This window comes from Lupinus angustifolius, chromosome LG04, assembly GCF_001865875.1.
Source record: "Lupinus angustifolius cultivar Tanjil chromosome LG04, LupAngTanjil_v1.0, whole genome shotgun sequence".
NCBI lineage: Eukaryota > Viridiplantae > Streptophyta > Magnoliopsida > Fabales > Fabaceae > Lupinus > Lupinus angustifolius.
In genome coordinates this window covers 26888588-26909622 of record NC_032012.1, presented here as the reverse complement: position 1 = coordinate 26909622, position 21035 = coordinate 26888588, and the positions used below count along the sequence as shown (strand labels likewise).

Below are 21035 nucleotides of genomic sequence, written 5' to 3'. Positions count from 1 at the left end.
AAATTAGAAATATGTCATGTTTTATTGTAAAATTTACAACCTTGAATATTTAAAACCAATAAACATTCACATCTTATAATATAGACCATGTTGGGCCACCTGGTTTACCAGTGGACTAACATGGTTTGGATCTGGTAAATGTCTAAGTGAGCCTAATCTAGGCCCATACAACAAACCCAACATGCAATTAGATTCAACACATACTATCTTCCTATGAGAATTCAGCATGGTTGATTAAAACTGAGCCCCTTATATTGCAAACCACAGTGAAAACTATCACCACCAACCTTAAGGGAAACCATCCAATTCTACAAACATCAACAGTCATATAATCCATTATCTCAACACCATAGTGCATCAATCTAGCAGAATTGGATAATCTAAGTTGCTTTTTGTAAATTCATGAAGTTAGCAGTGACCCAAATCTGGAACAGAAACCCTATACATCCCTTTTGCAACATAGTAACAAAAATAAATGTTTTCATCCATTAGCAGAATGCAGGAAAGCACAGTTCTTTCTCCAATGATTATACATTTCAATTTTCTGTTGGTCAAATGCATCAAATTGAACAAATGAATAATTAACTGTTAGAAATCACTATGTAGTAATTCATATAATAATGTTTGTATATAATTATCATGATCTTTAAAGCAAATTTAAATCCTAGACATTAACATCCACAATTTGTTTTGGTTGAATACAGAAGCATCCATGTGATGTTTCCAATTTAACATACAATATGTGGAAGTCAGGTATGACTTACTGGCATCAAAGATCATCATCCTGAAACAGTGCCTTAGAAATAGAGCCACATATTTGGCTCCCACTACTGTCATCATCTGAACCCCTTGACCATGGGCTTGAATGCTTGTTTGCTGCCATCGGCGTCTCATATACTGTGTCATAGCTTGCCCTCCGCCGCTCCTTCCTTTTTTGCAGCTTTCGAAGTGGATCTGTCTTGAGTTTCATAGATTTCTGTTTTGGGGCCCAAACTCTGTGCAAATCAGGCATCCAGCTTGTGAAAGATGAAAATCTTCGTGCCCTCTCTCTCCTCTCCTTTGCTTCAATTAGTTTTCGATTATGATCCTCACTTGTGATCATTGTGAGTCTTCCACTGTCATTCTTCTCACTCTGAATGGGCCCATTTTCTGCTAACACCATTTCATAACTTACATCATTTTCACCCATCTCATCTCTGTATACTATTTGGTTCAAAGATTTGTTGCTGTCCTCACTGTTTAGTAAATTATTGGGGGCCTCATCCTCATCTGCGAACAGCAGCAGGTCCATTTTGTTGTAGATTTTATGAACCATGTCTTCAAGGGTGTCAGAATACCTAAAATTTCAGGGATTTCATTACCATAAGTCTACCAGCTTTCCTTTCTCTATGTGTATCAACTTAATTTCATTCTTTCCATGAAGAAAGAAGGAAAGAACAAGTTCATATTGAAGTGTGTTTTAGGAAAAGTACAACACCTAATTCTGGACTCAATTAGTCTCTACTAGATATCAAGCGAGAACAAAAAGTTCTACATGTTGGCATAATTGCAGCAAATAGAAATAAATTGAGCTTTATAACTCACATGCCAAAAGAGCCTAGGAATTCTATGTCGCTCTATAATTTGTACTATAGTATATTATAAGGACTAAATTTCAAAATAATTATCAATCATCATCTAAAGTACCCCAGATGTGTAAACTCGTACCTGGTTTTTATGATCCTTGATACATAATTTTCAAGGTTCCAATCACCAAAGAATCCCCCTTCCATGTGGCACTGAATATTTTCAAAAAGCAAGCATATTTGTTTGACAAACTTCTGTTTGCTAGAATCACCAACTCCACTGCCAACCTCTGATTGTAAAATCTCCATTCGAAATAAAATCTGCAGTTCATATCTAATGCTCATTAAGGGGAAACATGAAACAAAAGAACCCAAAGTTTAAAAATGATTAGAAAACTAAAAACAAAGAAGTGCATCACATGGAAACATTAGTAAGGAAAAAATAACAAAATGGACTTTATCAAAGGATACTCTCTAACTACATGTTCTGTAACTTGTGTAGCAGCTCCTGTATCAGATGTCTGAGATAAGGAATTTCTGCCTTTATGCTTTGCAGCTAACTCCTTGGGCTCCCTCAATAGGAGTTTTGTCAACTCAGATACAACAATGCTACCACGACTATTATGACCCTTTGAAGAAGAATGACTCTCAGAAACAGTTTCCTTGTCGACCTTCTGACATAGCCAGTATATAGATGAACTCACAAGTCGCGCTGCCAAAGCCACCAAGTCTATGTCTTCAGATTCAATTCCCTGATGGATCTTGTTGGGTAGATTACTGAAAAATGCTTCAGAAGTTTCTAACCTAAAGTCAAGCACGGCTTCATCCTGTATTCTAGAAGCCTCGGTGTTAACTCCAACTGAGGAAGATGGAGTGATTGGCTGTTCACCATTTTGAGGTAACTCTGCCAATTTATCATTGATGTCTTCTGCAATTATCTGATATGGCTTCGGTTTCTCTGACAAAGTCGGATCATAACATCCAGATTTCTTCACCTGTTTCATCCAGCATTTCAAAAACTTCAACAACTTTTTCGACTTGTTACATCCCACAGCATAATAAACTTCATACAAGTCCATCCCAAATTGACCATATACTGAATCACAAAAGGAGCTCCACGTGAGGTTCTTAAGTGTAATCATATCCATTACTTTCTTCCGGTGATGACCCTCAATCGCTATATCACTACTCTTCATGGCATGAGAATCCAACAAACCATTATCATTCTTAAGTTTATGACCAGATTTGTGAACCTCAGCATCCACTGCCCTAACATACTGAGACATATTTGCAACACCAAAATCACTAGACAAATCTAGATCCCCTAATACAGATAAGAGAGCAGAAGAAACAGTAAAAGGCCTTAGAATACACATAACCGAATCACCATTAGCATTGGTAAGAGACACGAACGCCCAGTAACCCTCTTTACAAAGAAAACTTAATAGAATTTCCCAGATGGGTGCAGGTTTTCTCCACCACTGGGAGCCAAATTCAGCTGCAAGCATTTGAAGAACCCTATTTCCGTAAAAATCATCTGAACTCGGCTCATGTTTCTTCTTAGATTCTCTGAAACACTCGCGGACAAGAATTGAATCAGATAAGCATTCCCTTAAATTCACAAAAGCATCACACCTACAAACAGCCTTAACTTCAAATTTCATAACCCCGTCTGAACATATCTTCCAAAATCTTTCCTTTCTCTCACAACCTCCACCTTGCACATTAGACGACTCCGGTTTAAACCAAACATCCTGACATGGCCTAGCTAAAATCTTAAAATCAACCAATTCAAGATCACAACAATTGTAGCCAATAGGGTTGTGATTTACATCAAAGATGTTAAGACTCAATTTCACTTGCACTTTCTTAGAACAATCATCATCAAATTGAATAGAACCCCAAGAAGTCCCAATCTTGGGATAAATCAAACTAAAAGGAACAATAGCAGAACCAAGAACAATTGAATCTAAAGAACAAAACCCCCAACCTAATTTCGCAGCCCCAATCCGAAACAACTCATTAACCTTCAAAACTTCATCATTATGACAAGAACCAGATCCAGACCCAACACGAACGAAACTGCAATGAATATCCCGCGAATCAAACACATTGCGGACAGAATTAAAGCAGCGAGAAAACTCACCACTGAATAAACTAACATCAGAGAAAGAATGCGGTTCAAAAAACGAGTCGAAAGAGTGAGAGAGAGGCGAGAATAGAAGAACCAAATTCGAAGGAACGAAAGAGTTAGAGGAAGTGATAGAAGAAGATTCATTAGGTATAGGTGGGTCCCACGAATAGTGATGAAAAATGTACAACAACGAAGCAGCGATGTGAGAAGCTTTATTAGGTTGAGAAGGAACAGAACGAGAGAGAGATTGGGAGAGAGATTGGGAGAGAGAATGAAGAGTAGGGAGAGGAAGATCGAAGGGAGAAGGAAGAGGGAGTTTAGAGAGAGAGAGAAGAGGAGAGAGAGAAGAGAAGAAGAGATGAAAAGAGAAGAGAGAAGAAGAGAGAGAAGGGAAAGAGAGGATTGTGTTGAGAGAAGAGAGAAGAGTGGTGAAGTAATCGGAATCGGAATCGGAATTGGAAACGTCGATTAAGAGAACAACGCGGTGGGTGTGAGAGAATGATGTAAATGGATCACTCATGCTTCTACTATTTTTCAGTGTTGTTGAAATCTCTACGATACAACTGCAATAATAATATGGACGAAACGAAACAACGATGACCTTGAAACGGTGTCGTTTGCGTATGTAATTTGGTTTCTTGCTTGGGCGGGAAATCAAATCATTCCGCCTAAAGTTTCAATTATTCTCTTTTTACCGAATACGATTTAATATGTATACACTGACTGTATAAGTATTATTTTTTACATTATTAGTAAATCATCTGTTATTGATTTGTCAACCATTGTTGACTCTCAAACAAAAATAATATAAGTCAATAACAAATAATATACGTAAAAAACTTTATACCGATAATACACAAATCTACTGTGCCATTCTCTTTTACCACCACTTTTATTTTGGACCATATTTTAAAAACCTTATACTATACTTTATTTCTATATTTCCCTCCCATAACCCTAGTAACTTCTCAAACCCTAGTTAGTATTTAGTACTTCTTTTACCTCTTAAGCTATATAACTATATATCTAGTTTGTGAATAATTTGTATATCCTCTAAGGTGCATGTTAGTTTAGATCATCTATGTAGAGTTCTTCACAACATCTGTTACTTGCTTAAAAAAATTAGGATGTTCATATTAAGCATATCTCTAGATGATGAAAGACATCATATTTAAACTTAATCCTAGTTATTATGAAAATATGAAATTTTAGGATTCACCTCGGCCTATAGAAGCCGCGATAGAGAGATATTGTGCCCATGTTCTAGTGTTTTGTTTTGTTTGTCTTTTTTTTTTCATTGAACCAAAAAAAAACATGGATGAAGATAATAATAAAATAATATGATTTCAAGTTAGTTTCATTAATAATTTAAAGTTACTGCTCTTAATGATTCCATTCTCTTTACCTGCTATATGGATGTATGGCTTAACAAACACACATACATAAAGCAATATCTTCTGCAACATTACTTCACTTACCATTATGATACAAAAAATTTCAACACAACTCATATATCATCTTACAAGTTAACTCCCTCTGAATCCTTACCCATTTCTCAGGAATGAAAACTTTGTCCAAATATAATACATTTTAAACCTACTTCTAATTAATTACACTTTATTGGATTCATCATAATATCAGATAAAAACTTCATCTTCAATGTGAATCTGCAGACTGAAAATGAGACCAGTATTCCTTTACAAGTTGCCCAAATAATGACCCTTCTCTCTTCATCAACTTTGATGGCTCATCATACTCTTCAAGTTTCCCTGAAAATATTACCATACTTTTCATCAAATGATATGTTGGGAACAAGCGAACAATCAAATAGTAAAATAGTATAGAGAAAAGAGAATAATACAAGAGGTTTGGTAACGAGGTTCAACCAACTGTGCCTACGTTCTAAGAGCGTTGAGAGGTTACCAGTATGTATTATTAGAGAATAAGAATATGTGTTTCGACTATTCTTCTCCTTGTTACATTAGGTTTACATAACATAAATGTATAGTCTTTTACCCCAACCCATTTACATCAGCCCAAACACATAACTTGTATTGCTCTTATCTAGAGATATGAGTCATTGTGTAACATGATATTCTTTATAGCATGTTATAAATCTTCCAATATGAAGTCAAATACCTCAAATTTTAAGTATTCACATTTTTGTGTGATAAAAGTTACAATGCTAAATCTACTACCTCAGTTTTGGATTAGTTTGAAAAAGCATGTGTTCAATGACAATGATTATGCATAGGGTAGTTCATTTACTTACCATCACTGATAGCAAGAACCTTGGTGCAATCCATCACAGTTGGTATCCTATGAGCAACTGTGATTACTGTGCAATCTGCAAACTCGGTTCTAATGGTCTTCTGAAGAATCAAATCAGTAGCATTATCAATTGACGCAGTCGCTTCATCGAGTACCAAAACCCGACTTTTGCGCAAAAGAGCACGGCCTAAACAAAATAATTGTCGTTGTCCCATGCTCCAGTTTGCTCCAGCTTCAACCACTGAATTAGCATTTTGTTACTAGATTTTAGCAATTACACAAGAATTGATATCTTTGAAATTTTGTAATATCGAAGCGTGGAAGTATACCTGAGGAGTCTAAGCCTTCTTCCTTCTCTTGGACAACTTCTAGCAATTGACACTTCCCAAGAACCTTCACATGGAAGCTACAATTAGTCCACTTGTACTAGGTAAGGCAGATATGAAACTACAGAGAAAGACTCTATTGTTATTAACTGAAACACGTGCTGAAAAACAAGGTCTTACCTCCCATATCTCTTGATCAGAGTGTTGAGATAAAGGGTCCATATTGTATCGGACTGTGCCATTAAAAAGAGTAGGATCCTGAGGTATGATACCAAAGCGCGATCTCAAATCATGAAGTCCAATAGAAGAAATGTCTATGCCATCAACTATGATTTTCCCAGCAGCTGGCTCCACTAGACGGAATAAAGCACCTATAAGAGTGGACTTTCCGCTACCTGTTCTGCCAACAATACCAATCTTGTGCCCTCCTTCAAATGTGCATGTGATGCCATGGAGTACAAGGGGTGCATCAGGCCTGTATCGTATCTGTTTTCGGATAAACAAGTTATGTACCAATTCAATTCTTATATTTTTGAATTTATGCTCAATCTTTTTAAAATAAATAACTAATGATTAGTTACCTGCAAATCGTGTATTTCTACTTTTCCCACGACTGGCCAATTCACGGGAGGACGATTTCCTTCTATTACTTCTGGTGCCTCACTTGGTATATGCATATATTGATTTAGCCTCTCCACTGATATTATATAATTTGATATGTTGCATTGATTTTGAATTGAAAAGACTAGGGACATATTAAGCGAAAGACCGTAAGAGAGAGCCATGCCAATAAAACCTGTAATAAAATCAGAAGTTGAAATTAGAATACTTGCATACGACAATGCTATAGTTAATTCGGGAAAATGAATTGTAAGGTATTAAAAAACATCGTGACATCGCAAAGGCTAACTGAAGACTCACCAGAGGAGAAAGTTCCAGGTGGAAGTACAACCATACAAAGTGCTGCAGATGCAAGAACAACTGCACTGACTGTTTCTAAACGTTGAATTAACCACTCATTTGCAGCAAAACTATGAAAGTAAGGACTAGCATTAACATCAATTAGATCAAGATTCTTCGTGAAGAAACGATCTTCCTCCTCAAAAGCCCTTATTGTCACAGCTCCAGCAACAGATTCAGCAAGATGATTAGCTACAAATGATTTTGTTGTGCCATTCAGCCTCATCAATTCTTTTGCCGTGGCAAAGTAGTATTTCTGTATAAAATAAATTCTTAGTATGGTTAATTGAAAACATTACACTAAATCATTACGGCAACGTAATTTAATTTAGAATCTGTCCATTACCTGCAAGCGAATTGCAAAATAAATCATTGGAATAGAGACAAACAAGACTTGCCATGTAACAACTGCTAAAACTGTAAGATTAGCATAACAATTGATAGTAGCTCCAACAGCAAAAACAAAACCAAATGGGATATCAAGATCGAGAATGCTGAGATCCGAGGAGACCTAAACATGAAAATAACAGTCAAATACTTTATTGTATATAATTGAAAAGGGGGGAGAGGTAACTGTTTAAATTAACATGCTTACCCTACTAAGTATCCGTCCCAAAGGCGTGGAGTCATAAAATGTCATGGGCGCACGAAAGAGGGAGTTTAGTAGCTGTAAAAATAAGGACTTCGATGATTGAATGCCCATAGCAACTGTTGTAAGAGTTCTGATCAACAAGAACAATGTTGAAATAACTCCCAACAACAAGTATACTATAATCAATCGCAAAGTGCTGACTTCAGGATTGTCAACATAAGCAGCCATCCATGAGTTTTGCAATATCTGGCCAATCACAAATATAAGGTGAGAAAGAGCAGCCACGACAAAGTATATATATCCTCTATTCTGATTCAGATACTGCAAATAAGGCTTGAACCCTTGGTCTCCTTTTTCTATCTCTTCTTTCTTAATTAGTTGATCGCCTTGTGATGCTTCAAACTGATTCTCCATAGATGTTTTCTTAATTTCTCCAGTAGCATTTGAAGGCCTATTGGAAGAGGTAACATCCAGAGGACGGTCAGAACCGGCCGTTTCTTTGTGAGCATTGACAAGGTCTTGAAACTCTTGGCTTGAGGTCAATAGGTGGTCATAAGGACCAGATTCCAGGATTTTCCCATCTGACATCAACTGCAACATAGAAATAATCTTGTAAATGGAATCAATAACATAAACAACAAAATTTATATCCTATTCATAATTTTCAATTAGCAAAAAATCATAACTTCAAAGTTTGAACTCATTACCAATTTACAATTATTACTTAGATGCAGAAACATAAAGGAAAAGAGCAAGGAGATGAACACTGCTTTAAGAAGAAAGAAATTACCAAAACAGTGTCAAATGCTGGAAGGAAATCAACTTGATGTGTCACAAGCAATACTGTCTTCCCTGCAAGTCCTTCCATGATGTATTCCTGCCAAGTTTCAAAGCCATCTTTAGTGAAGAACATTGAAAAGTATAAATGCAGCATGTGAGAAAGGGAAGTTGTTATCACGTTAAATAAACTTGTTGCTGTATGTGCATCAACAGCACTAAATGGATCATCCAAGAGATATATATCCGCATTTTGATAAAGAGCACGAGCAAGTTGAATCCGCTGCTTCTGACCTCCACTCAGGTTAACCCCTCTCTCCCCTATTTCCGTGAGATCGCCATGGGGAAATAGTTCAAGGTCCTTCACTAGTGAAGACCTATGAAGTGTTTCTTGATATCTTTGAGGATCGATATCTGATCCAAACAGTACATTTTCTCGTATTGTACCTGTCTGAATCCATGCTGTTTGAGAAACATACGCTAACTTCCCATAAACATCAATCTGAAATTCAAGAAAGAGAATCCGATAACTGTTAGTCTAATTGTTCAAATGAAAAACAGAAGAAAACATTCAAGTTGAACTCATGTGCTAAATGATGTCACTGATTTGCAAAAAGTGCATATGTCAAGTATAACCAATGAAAGAAAATATCACAAAATTTAAGAGTATTTATATGAGAAGATGACAATGAATAAAATCTTACAGTGCCCCGAGTAATAGGAACTTCTCTGAGAATTGCTGCTAAAAGGGTTGATTTGCCCGAGCCAACCTCTCCACAAATTGCCACCTTTTGCCCTGGTCTAACCTCTAAATTTATGTCATTCAATGTTGGATTCGATAAATTATCTTCCCATGAAAAGTCAGCATACTTGATTAAAATTGAGCCCCTCACATTGTCATTAAAACTACTCTTCTTTACATTTGAGTTCTCCAATTCAGGTGCCTCGAGGAATTTTGTAATCCTGGTAAATGCAACTTTTGCCTGAATCACCACCCCGATAACATCCGGAATTGTTCTAATTGGATCTTGAACAAGGCGTAAAGAAGCTACAAAAGTGAAAACATTGTTTGCATGTAAAGGAACATCAAGAAAGTAACATGCCCCAAAGGTAGCAGCTGAGACCAAAACAGGTGAGGACCAAAACAGAAAGGAGTTGTACGCCTTTCGTAATTGCACTGCTGACAACCATTTGACTTCCACATCCCGCAATGCTTCTATAGAATTCTTAAAACTGGTTTCCCATGCGTACAACTTCAGCACCTTCATATTCACTAGAGCCTCGGAACTAGCCTTCAATCTCGCATCTTGTGCCACCATAAGTTTGCTTTGAAACTTGTGCTGCAATTTTGCGAGTGGAGTATTGCAAAGCACAGTGACCACTACTACCACCAGCGAGGCAACCGTCGCTAACCCAACAGCATTAATAAGTACTACTAATGAGATACATAGCTGGACGCTTGTTGTCCAAGTCTGGTGAAACCAATAGGGAAATTCGCCAATTCTATAAGCATCCACGGTTACGTAATTCATTATCTCACCACCAGAATGCGTCAATCTAGCAGAATTGGATAACCTAAGTTGCTTTTTATAAATGGCTGCAGTTAGTAGTGACCTAACTTTCAGACCAACAAGTCTGGATCGGAAATACCACTGCCTCTGTGACAAAGATTCTATGATCTTTATAACAAAAAGTGATATGACCAATGCAAAACCTTCATATTTGAAACTTTCATTACCCTCAGCAACCAATATAAAGGAATTCAGAAGCAGAGGACCACAACACACAGCTAGTACCTTAAGCAATGCAAAGAACCCTGATATCAAAATCTCTCTCCAATGGCATAAAACTATTGTCTTCAAAACTGATGGTTGCGAAGACGGACCCTTCCGTTTATGCCTGTTCAACTGGTCTAGAAACAAAAAATAACAGCTTTCCGCTCGATCATCCTCCCGCAACTTTGGGACATCTTCCTCCTGAAGTGATTTCTCTTTACCCCTTTTCATCAATGAATTCAACCACCAAAATGACATCCTATTGAAGAATCCAGCTTTCGCAAACAGGGTTACATTGTCAACAGATTCAATTTTATTGGAATCACCATTTAAAGGGGCATAAAGGCTTTCATCAATTTCTCTGTCAGTGTCCTCATGGTTAGATTCCTTATATGTGCATAGTAGCAATAACATTGCCCCTGGAAATGAGAGAACATCTAAAGCTACCTTAAGGGTCAGATCTCTACTTCTAATTGCATAAAACAATGATGAAGCACACAAAATACCAGAAACCAAAAAGATTACAACAGAAAACACCCTCAACCATGCTCTTGAAAGGTGTTTAAGCTTAAGGCTCATTGCTAAACCCACTAATAACCATGTCAATCCCTGAATGAATTCTAGCAACCATAAATTAAGAGGCAATGCAGTTTGGGTTTTCCTCCATTTCTCCTCTAAAACCCAAATGCCTAAGCACAGATACACCAAGCCAAGAGTGCCATTGGCAATGGCAGAAAGTAGCTGCAAAATTGAATATCTTTGCAGCCGGATTCGACCCTGATATTGTTTTGAGGATGACTTCTTGATCATAATGAACAAGATCATCAGAAGCAGTAACACATCAATGCAAATTATAAGCAAATGGTTGACACAAGTGGAAGGATCAACAAAAATCTTAAAATCATAGCTGCAAGGCTTTCCTCTAGTTTCTGAACATCCATAGTCCCCACAAAACATGCTCCAAAAACCTTCCATGTTCATTCTCTTCTAACTCTGAAGAACAAAAACAAATAAACATAGAGGGGAACAAATTATGCCTTTCCTGAAAAACCCTTTGTCCTAAAACATGTAAATTAAAAGAAAAATAGTTTAAAACATGCCCAAGTTGATTTTGGAAGGTAAAACAAGAAAAGATAAAAATTAAGTCTAGAGTCTACACTCTACATTACATCTCAAACTATGAACAATTTACTCTTACTATCTAATGGTCAACATCTCCTATACCAAAAGAGTGTGTCACTGCATGTGACATTTCCTCTTATAGTTGGAAAACATATATTTAAGTTTAAAATAATTTAATAATAAAGTATTTTTCTGATCGGTCAGAACCATGAAGTAGGAATAAGGTGAGTTGATGGATGATATTAATTAAGGGTGAGTACCTGGGTTCTAAACAACACGATAGAATATGGCTGCAGAGAGTGCCAAAAGATAGCATAAGTGATTTAAAACAGTGAAAATAAGTAACATAAAGAGTTTATATGAACATGATTATGGCAATACCATGCAGTATGAAAAAGGAAGTGGTTTCAGCATTGCTATTGGTCACTCAATGATTCAGATATAGTAATCTATATATACATAACATAACCAAATTAAAATAACATGCACTACTCATTCATAATAATAATAATGTCAACAACAAAAAAAAAAAATAAAGAATGTAATATCTATATAATGTTCGAGCGTACATAAATCGCATACATTTTTTTTTGTCAAAAAGAAAAATAAATGATTAATTTACTTGAATGTGTGGTTGTGTTGATTCTTCTATATATGAATGATGGATGTGGTTTTTTATGAAAGAGGAAGTGAAGTTCGTAACTATCTCTGCTTATATATATGAATGATGATGTAAATAGTGGCACCATGACGTCATGCCTTACGTTTCTGCTTATGTTTTTAGTACATTATCATCAACATCATTTCACTATTTTATTTCACTATCTTCATCCTTACTTAAATTAGTATTAGTATTTAGTAAGTAGTTATGTTTCTCAAATATATTAATATATTAATAATTATTCACAAAATGACAATTTTTATTTGGACGGTCCAGACTAATACAAGAGAGAGAGAGACTATGTCGTTTTCATATATAAAAAAAATATTGAATATTTTAACATCAGATCCAAAAATAAGTCATATCTACCAATCAACGGTTATGTACATTTTTGGTGAAAGAATTTGGTATTATGTGGGAGAGGCTCCATATTATAATTTAATGTATAAGTTTAGATAAAATTTTGACAAAGATTTATTAATTAATTGAATGCATAAATATAAATTAGGATGTGAAACATGGAGAGCAGAAAGATGGAATAAATTCATTCCAAATAAAGATCAAATTTAGTTTAAAAAACTCAATTGTCACAATTTATTTTATATTATAAGATTAAATTAGTGGGCTCACAAGGGTAAATCTCTATTATTTTATATCACCATTATGGTAAAATAAGGAATATTTGATGCATTATTATTAATTTAACACCATTTTCTGCAACTAAAGAGACATAGAATTTTTAATTTGTCAATGACCTTTTCATCGGGTAAGATAAGGGGTATAAAGTATCATAGCCACAAGAACAACATAGTTGCTTAGAGATTAATTTATAGATAAGTATAGCATAACATATAATATATTTGTAGATACTATTTAATATACTTTTGATGTAAATAGTATATAATATAAAAGGTGTTATTTTTGGAGAAATATAATGTTACATTTAAAATGTAGTGCGATTAATAAAAGTAATTATGTATCTTTTAGGGTGAAGTAAGAAATGATTGTTAGTTGAATAAAGAAAAATAATATTTGAGTAGGTGAAGGGAGTGAAGAATGGTGAGAAGGAGAATGGTAAGTAGTGTGAGACCTGAGAGAGTGGTTGGTGCCATCTTCTTCTTTCAAATAAATTATGGATTTAATATGTATGTACTCATAGTGTAAGTATTTGTCAATAAATCATCTATCATTAATTTGTTAATCATCATTGATTGTCAAACAAAAGTAATACAAATCAATGGTGGATGATAGGCTGACAGTGTCAGTACACAGATTTTAAACTCATAAATTATTTTCAACTTCATATTTCTTTTATGGATTTATTTCTTATCAATAATCCATTGTTGATAAATAATGCAATTCTTCACTTTGATACTCTCAAATTCCCCATACATTATAAGCCTAACTTATTACCATCATACATCCCAGTCCTTACAATATATCCTTATTCATATCACAACACATTTAACATTTGGATTTAATACGTATTTTTTACACTGTCAGCAAATCATCTATCATTGATTTATTAACCACTATTACTCTCAAACTCAAACGAAAGTAATAAGTAATATAAATCAATGTTGAATGATATACTGACGGTATAAATCAATTGAAATCTTGCTCATAATAATACCATAGAAAGAGACACATGCAAGACATTAATAGCTTCAGTGTGATTGTGCAGACTGAAAATGAGACCAGTACTCTTTCACAAGCTGTCCAAATAAGGAACCTTCCCTCTTCATCAAATTCACTGGCTCATCATACTCTACCAGTTTTCCTGAAAATAATTTCACAAAAATTTATTTCTTACAAGAAAATATCAAATGTTTTATTCACATCCTAATTATGTGTTATAAGTTAAATTGTTAAATCAACTAGATGAATTTAGAAACACATTAAGTATATTATAATTCTCATGGTGCTCATGAACTACCTTATTTGATGAACTGCACTAGTATATGGAATTATATAATGGGTAGTAAAGATGAAACTTACCATCACTAATGGCAGCAACCTTGGTGCAATCCATCACAGTTGGTATTCTGTGGGCTACTGTGATTACAGTACAATCTGCAAACTCTGTCCTAATTGTTTTCTGCAGAATCAGATCAGTCGCATTATCGATCGATGCAGTTGCTTCGTCAAGTACCAATACTCGACTTTTCCTCAAGAGCGCGCGTCCTAAACAGAACAATTGTCGCTGTCCCATGCTCCAGTTTGCTCCAGCTTCAACAACTGGATAGCAGTTTTGTTACTAGATATTAGCAATTAGACAGAATTGATCACTGCAAAGTTCTTACAACAAAGTGTACCTGAGGAGTCTAATCCGTCTTCTTTCTCGTGGACAACCTCTCGCAACTGACACTTCCCAAGAACCTTCACATGGAAGCAACAATTAGTCCATTTTTTTCATGTAAAGCAGATACAAAATCCTGGAAATGACTCTCTCTTGTTATTAATTGAAGCACATGCTGAAAAACAAGGTCTTACCTCCCATATCTCTTGATCAGAGTGTTGAGATAACGGGTCCATATTGTATCGGACTGTGCCATTAAAAAGAGTAGGATCCTGAGGTATGATACCAAAGTGTGACCTCAAATCATGAAGTCCAATAGAAGCAATGTCTATGCCATCAACTACGATTTTGCCGGCAGCTGGCTCCACTAGACGGAATAAAGCACCTATAAGAGTGGACTTTCCACTACCTGTTCTGCCAACAATACCAATCTTGTGCCCTCCTTCAAATGTGCATGTGATCCCTCGGAGTACAAGGGGTGCATCAACTCGATATCGTATCTGTTTTCGTATTAACAAGTAAGTTATGCACCTCAGTTCTACTCTCATTTTCTTAGTTTCATGCCAAAATAAGTAAGCATTTCTTACCTTCAAATCATGAATTTCTACTTTTCCAGCAACTGGCCAATTCGCACAAGGACGATTTCCTTCTATTACTTCTGGTGCTTCACTTGGTATGTGCATGTATTGGTTTAGCCTCTCCACTGATATTATTTGATTTGTTATAGTGCATTGATTTTGAATTGAAAATACTAGGGAAGTGTTCAATGAAAGGCCATAAGAGAGAGCCATGCCAATAAATCCTGGAATAAAATCACAAGTTGGAATTAAAATACTCGCATAAGACAATGTGTTATTGTTTAAAGACAAAAACAAATGATATGCATTTTTTAAGGCTACTAGAAGGCACAAAAGTTGTTAATTTAAAGGCAATAATGAATGAAAGTCTGACCAGAGGTGAAAGTCCCGGGTGGAAGTACAACCATGGAAAGTGCCACGGCTGCAAAAACAACTGCACTGATTGTTTCTAACCGTAGCATCAACCACTCGTTCGCTGCAAAGCTATGGAAGAAAGGACTAGCATTGACATCAATGAGATCAAGGTTCTTCGCAAAAAAACGATCTTCCTCCTCGAAAGCCCTTATTGTTATAGCTCCAGCAACAGATTCAGCTAGATGGTTAGCTACAAGGGACTTTGTTGTGCCGTTCAGCCGCATCAATTCTTTTGAGGTGGCAAAGTAGTATCTCTGTAAAGGAAAACATTCTTATTATGTTGACCTTCCAATAAGCATCTTAAATACTATATAAAGTACTACATAGTTACCATAAACACAAAGTAGTATGGCATAAAATGTAATGAAAATGTGAACTTTCAGTAATGAAATTTGGAGAACGAAATCGAAATGATACTTTTCAGGCTTCTATTATTTTAGTATTCTACACTTATTTATTTATTAACCTGACTTTCAGGAGCTATATTGAGTTTTTTCATATGATATAACTTTCTGTGTTGTTATTCACTATCCATTTTTACCATCCATTTCCTGTAGTAGGGTTTTCTTAACTAGTAAGTGAAATCTTGACTACATCACATCATACACTTTCCGGTTAATCGGTTATTATTGTAAACTTTGAAACTTTCCTAATATAATAACCTTCAAAAACCAGAATTGTCTGAAGTCCAATCACACTGGTATAAAGTTTAGTCTACATATAATGTATTCATTTGCTTGACAAAGTCCTACATGAGAACTGAGTTGTTAAATATGATTCCGTTCTCAATGTTAATCGTAGAAGGTAGACACCAAATCATTGCTGAAATTTAAATCAAACAAGATTCTGAGCATTACCTGCAAGCGAATTGCAATGTAAATCATTGGTATAGAGACAAACAAGACTTGCCATGTAATGACTGCTAAAACTGCAAGATTAGAATAACAAGTTGCAGTAGCTCCCACAGCAAAAACAAGGCTGAATGGAACATCAAGATCGACAATGCTCAAATCCGAGGAGACCTACACAAGGAGTAACGGTCAAAGGATTATACTTCTTTTGCATTTCATTTCCAGGGAGAAAAGAAACTTCTTTAATTTGCTTACCCTACTAAGTATCCTTCCTAACGGTGTCGAGTCATAAAAGGATACAGGTGCACGAAAAAGGGAGTTCAGTAGCTGTAAAAACATCGATTTTGATGATTGAAGACCCAAAGCAACTGCAACAAGACTTCTGATCAACAAGAAAATTGTTGAAATAAATCCAATCAACAAGTAAACTACAATCAACTGCAACAAGCTGACATGAGGATTGTCAACATTAGTTGCCATCCATAAGTTTTGCAATATCTGGCCAATCACAAATGTAAAGTGCGAAAGAACAGCCACAGAGAAGTATATGTATCCTTTGTTTTGATTCAGATACTGTAAGTAAGGCTCGAACCCTCTATCTCCTTTCTCTCTTTCTTCTTTCTTAATTAATTGATCTCCTTGTGATGATGCTTCATACTGCTTCTCCATATATGTTTTTGTAATCTCTCCAGCAGTATTTGATAGTTTACGGGAAGGAGTAACATCCACAAGCCGATCCGAACCAGCAGTCTCTTTGTGAGCATTCACAAGGTCCTGAAACTCTTGGCTTGAGGTAAGAAGATTGTAATAATGAGCAGCTTGTAGGATTTCCCCATCAGACATCAACTGCAAGTAAAGAAATGATTACTTTCATTTGTAATATTGAATAAGCAATAGATATAAACCATAACTTTGAAATCTGTAGTTATGAATTAGATGCTGGAGAAGGAAAAGAAAGAACAATGACATAACTAGTGGTTTTGAAATTACCAAAACAGTGTCAAATGCTGGAAGAAAGTCAACTTGATGAGTTACAAGCAAGACTGTTTTTTCCGAAAGTCCTTCCATGATGTATTCCTGCCAAGTTTCAAAGCTATCTTTGGTGAAGAACATTAAAAACTAACAATGCAGAATGTTAAAAAGGGAAGTCCTATTCACCTTAAACAAATTTGTTGCAGTATGTGCATCAACAGCACTAAATGGATCATCCAAGAGATATATATCCGCATTTTGATAAAGAGCACGAGCAAGTTGAATCCGCTGCTTCTGACCTCCACTCAGGTTAACCCCTCTCTCCCCTATTTCCGTGAGATCGCCATGGGGAAATAGTTCAAGGTCCTTTACTAGTGAAGACCTATGAAGTGTTTCTTGATATCTTTGAGAGTCCATAGTTGATCCAAACAGTATATTTTCCCTTATTGTACCCGTCTGTATCCATGCCGTTTGAGAAACATAGGCGAATTTACCATAAACTTCAATCTGAAATCAAGAAAATGGAATCAGATACCTTATAATAGTATTACTACAGAATGAGGGGCAGGAAAAATGAGTCTATCATGTTTGAATTTGTATGGTAATTGATGCTGCCATAAAAGTGGAAATATCATCTTAGTTATGTGTGGTTAAAGAACTTCACAAGCTTGTTGGAATGTTTCCTATAGGCATAAAACCAATGAAAGCTTACAGTTCCGCGAGTACGAGGAACTTCTCTGAGAATTGATGCTAAGAGGGTTGATTTGCCTGAGCCAACTTCTCCACAAATAGCCACCTTTTGCCCTGGTCTAACCTCCAAATTCATGTTTCTTAGAGTTGGCTTTGTCACATTATCTTCCCATGAAAAGTCAGCAGAATTTATTAAAATCGAGCCCCTATTATGATCATTTATATACCTCTTCCTCACATTTTCACTGTTTAATTCAGGCGCCTCGAGAAACTTCACAATCCTGGCGAATGCAACCTTTGCTTGAATGACAACACCAAGAACATCCGGGATGGTTCTAATTGGATCTTGAACTAGGCGTAACGTTGCCACAAAAGTGAAAACATTATTTGCATGCAATGGAACATCAAGAAGGTAACATGCACCAAAGGAAGCTGCAGAGACCAAAACAGGTGAGGCCCAAAAGAGAAAGTTGCTATATGCCCTTCTTAATTGCACTACAGACAACCTTGTGAGCTCAACATTCCTTAATCTTTCTATAGCATTTCTGAAGTTGGTTTCCCATGCATATAGCTTCAACACTTTCATATTCACAAGAGCTTCCGAACTAGCCTTCAATCTCTCATCTTGCGCCTCCATAAGTTTTCTCTGAAACTTATGCTGTAACTTCGCAAGTGGAGTATTGCAAAGCACGGTGAGAGCTATCACCACCAATGTGGCAATTGTTGCTAGTCCTACGGCACGATAAAGTACTACTAGCGCAATACATAGCTGGACGCTTGTTGTCCAAGTCTGGTGAAACCAATAGGGAAACTCGCCAATTCTATAAGCATCCACATTCACATAATTCATTATCTCACCACCCGAGTGCGTCAATCTAGCAGAATTGGATAGCCTCAGTTGCTTTTTATAAATTGCTGCAATAAGCAGTGACCTAACTTTCAAACCGATTAGTCTGGTCCGGAAGTACCACTGCCTTTGTGATAGGGATTCTATGATCTTTGTGAAGACCAGAGAAATGGTTAATACATAGCCTTCATATTTGAAACTCTCATGACCCTCAGCAACCAATATAAAGGAATTCAGAAGCAAAGGACCACATGAGAGGGTGATTACCTTCAGCAATGCAAAGAATCCTGATATCAAAATTTCTTTCCAGTGGCACATAATTATTGTCCTCAAAACTGATGGCTGTGATGATAACTCTTTCTGTTTCTGTCTGTTGAATTGGTCAAGAAACATCAAATAACAACTTTCTGCGCGATCAGCCTCCCGCAACTTCGGAATATCTTCATCCTGAAGTGTTTTCTCCCTACCCCTTTTCATCAATGGACTCAGCCACCAAAATGACATCCTATTGAAGAATCCACCTCTGGAAAACAGCGTAACATCGCTAATAGAATCAATAATATTGGACTCATCATTTAAAGGAGCATAAAGGCTTTCATGATTTTCTCTATCAGTGTCTCCATACTTAGATTCCTTGTAAATGCATAATAGCAATAAAAGTGCCCCCGGAAATGATAGAACATCTAAAGCTACTTTCAGAGACAGTCCATTGCTACTATTTGCATAAAACAAGTATAGGACACAGAGAATACCAGAAACCAATGAGATAAGAACAGAAAACAGCAGTAACCATGCTCTTTGAAGTTGATTCAGCTGAAGATTTATTGTTAAACACAACAACAACCATGTCAATCCCTGAATGAATTCTAGCAACCACCAATCAAGAGGCAAAGCAGTTCCAGTTTTCCTCAGATTCTCCTCTAAAATCCAGATGCTTGAGCACAAATGTATCAGCCCTAAAGAGCCATTGGCTATGGCAGACAGTAGGTGCAATTTTGAATAACTTTGCAGCCGCATTAGACGCTGAAATGGTTTGTGATTCGACTTCTTGATCACTGTGAATGAGATCATGCTCAGCAGTAACACATCAATGCAAATGATAAAGAAATGATTGATACATGTGAAAGGATCAATCAAAAACTTGTAATCAAAACTGCATTGCTTTCCTTCACCACTTGAACAACTAGATTCCCCACAAAAGATGTTCCAAAAACCCTCCATTTTGAGTTTTTCTCTCTTTGCTAGTTGTTCAAAGCCTCAAAATCTGTATTCTGTAACATAAATGACAAAACATTTATACCTTTGGTGGGAAAATTTTCTCACAAAACTTGTAAACCATTAAACCAAAAAATGGGTCATCAACAAGCATTAGTAAACAAAATATACTTGAAAATATAACGAATTTGTCTTTAAAACTAAAAGATGTAAACATCAATTACAGAAAATAGAGGTATATATCTCAGAATATGAAGTTATGTTATGATTGGTTCACTGATAGAAATTGTAATCAGCAAGTTTTTCTTCACTCTATACTCTACACAGAAATTAATTTGCAAAGACAAAATTTCATATAAAGTTGCATATGCATACCAACTACAATGAGTAACTTGAAAACATTATAGGGAAACAAGCAACAAGTGTTTCTGTGCTTGTTAGAAGTAACTTGTTAGAGATATTTCAATGCATACAAAGCCATAAAAGAAGAGTTTTCACCATTGTCATGGACCATTCACATGATCCAGCTCAAAGCACGTTATTGAGTCCTGACACACTCAAATAATACATGCATTCACTTAACAAAGAAAAGGGTTTGAAGAGAATAATCATAAGATACCAATGTGCAACTAACCTGAATAAAGAAAAGAACCAAAAGCAACTTTAAGGACCAAATGGCCCTTCTGATTTGGTTTTTGCATATAGATAGTTAAAGACTTAAAGTTGTATCAGAAACAGAAAAAAACTTAGCATGGTGAATGCATGTAAATGGAAGAATATGAAGTGGCAGTGGATTGAACTATGATTAGTCATAAAATTATAGAAAATATTGATTCTGGAACTAAATTACTTATTAGTTTTTACTCTTTACTACAATTGATTGTTTTAAGCTGTGAATGATGAGTGAATATTCTAATTGGTTAAGTCACCAATGTAGGTGTTACACACATCATTGCACTTGAATAAAAATTGATCTTTTTAATATA

General features: G+C 35.8%; 3 protein-coding genes across 7 annotated transcripts; all 3 read right to left on the bottom strand.

The window, feature by feature from the left end:
* Positions 566 to 4229, bottom strand: LOC109346771. Of its 2 annotated transcripts, XM_019586546.1 has the most exons (4): positions 2037 to 4229; positions 1708 to 1899; positions 1163 to 1337; positions 566 to 1117 (listed from the first exon to the last, which is right to left on the bottom strand). In XM_019586546.1, the coding sequence occupies exons 1-4, from the start codon at positions 4217 to 4219 to the stop codon at positions 770 to 772; spliced, it is 2898 nt and encodes a 965-aa protein (XP_019442091.1). In that variant the 5' UTR covers positions 4220 to 4229; the 3' UTR covers positions 566 to 769. The 2 variants fall into 2 exon arrangements, with proteins under 2 accessions (XP_019442091.1, XP_019442090.1); XM_019586545.1 differs by having other exon boundaries at positions 566 to 1337.
* On the bottom strand, positions 5128 to 12170 carry LOC109346769 (ABC transporter C family member 10-like). Of its 4 annotated transcripts, none has more exons than XM_019586541.1 (11): positions 12145 to 12170; positions 9330 to 11393; positions 8639 to 9127; positions 7852 to 8439; positions 7603 to 7767; positions 7218 to 7512; positions 6878 to 7092; positions 6477 to 6782; positions 6300 to 6363; positions 5972 to 6211; positions 5128 to 5468 (listed from the first exon to the last, which is right to left on the bottom strand). In XM_019586541.1, exons 2-11 carry the CDS (start codon positions 11379 to 11381, stop codon positions 5356 to 5358), a joined length of 4527 nt encoding a protein of 1508 aa, XP_019442086.1. In that variant the 5' UTR covers positions 11382 to 11393; positions 12145 to 12170; the 3' UTR covers positions 5128 to 5355. The 4 variants fall into 4 exon arrangements, with proteins under 4 accessions (XP_019442086.1, XP_019442087.1, XP_019442088.1 ...); XM_019586542.1 differs by lacking the exon at positions 12145 to 12170 and adding an exon at positions 11904 to 11943; XM_019586543.1 differs by lacking the exon at positions 12145 to 12170 and having other exon boundaries at positions 8639 to 8725; positions 8807 to 9127; positions 9330 to 11591.
* Positions 13559 to 20671, bottom strand: LOC109346770 (ABC transporter C family member 10-like). The gene is made up of 12 exons (XM_019586544.1): positions 20548 to 20671; positions 18010 to 20105; positions 17484 to 17804; positions 17316 to 17402; positions 16581 to 17171; positions 16332 to 16496; positions 15434 to 15728; positions 15070 to 15284; positions 14677 to 14982; positions 14499 to 14562; positions 14182 to 14421; positions 13559 to 13963 (listed from the first exon to the last, which is right to left on the bottom strand). Exons 2-12 carry the CDS (start codon positions 20053 to 20055, stop codon positions 13851 to 13853), a joined length of 4443 nt encoding a protein of 1480 aa, XP_019442089.1. The 5' UTR covers positions 20056 to 20105; positions 20548 to 20671; the 3' UTR covers positions 13559 to 13850.

Coding starts and splice junctions, on each gene's coding strand:
- LOC109346769 (XM_019586541.1), bottom strand. CDS start 11,381: ATGAACATGGAAGGTTTTTGGAGCATGTTTTGTGGGGACTATGGATGT. Junction 9,128..9,329: donor TTCCTATTACTCGGGGCACT/GTAAGATTTTAT, acceptor CTTGAATTTCAG/ATTGATGTTTATGGGAAGTT. Junction 6,364..6,476: donor CTGATCAAGAGATATGGGAG/GTAAGACCTTGT, acceptor TTCCATGTGAAG/GTTCTTGGGAAGTGTCAATT.
- LOC109346771 (XM_019586545.1), bottom strand. CDS start 4,219: ATGAGTGATCCATTTACATCATTCTCTCACACCCACCGCGTTGTTCTC. Junction 1,900..2,036: donor ACAGAACATGTAGTTAGAGA/GTATCCTTTGAT, acceptor AATGAGCATTAG/ATATGAACTGCAGATTTTAT. Junction 1,338..1,707: donor TCAAGGATCATAAAAACCAG/GTACGAGTTTAC, acceptor CTGAAATTTTAG/GTATTCTGACACCCTTGAAG.
- LOC109346770 (XM_019586544.1), bottom strand. CDS start 20,055: ATGGAGGGTTTTTGGAACATCTTTTGTGGGGAATCTAGTTGTTCAAGT. Junction 14,422..14,498: donor AGACGGATTAGACTCCTCAG/GTACACTTTGTT, acceptor ACTGCTATCCAG/TTGTTGAAGCTGGAGCAAAC. Junction 13,964..14,181: donor GGTTGCTGCCATTAGTGATG/GTAAGTTTCATC, acceptor AATTATTTTCAG/GAAAACTGGTAGAGTATGAT.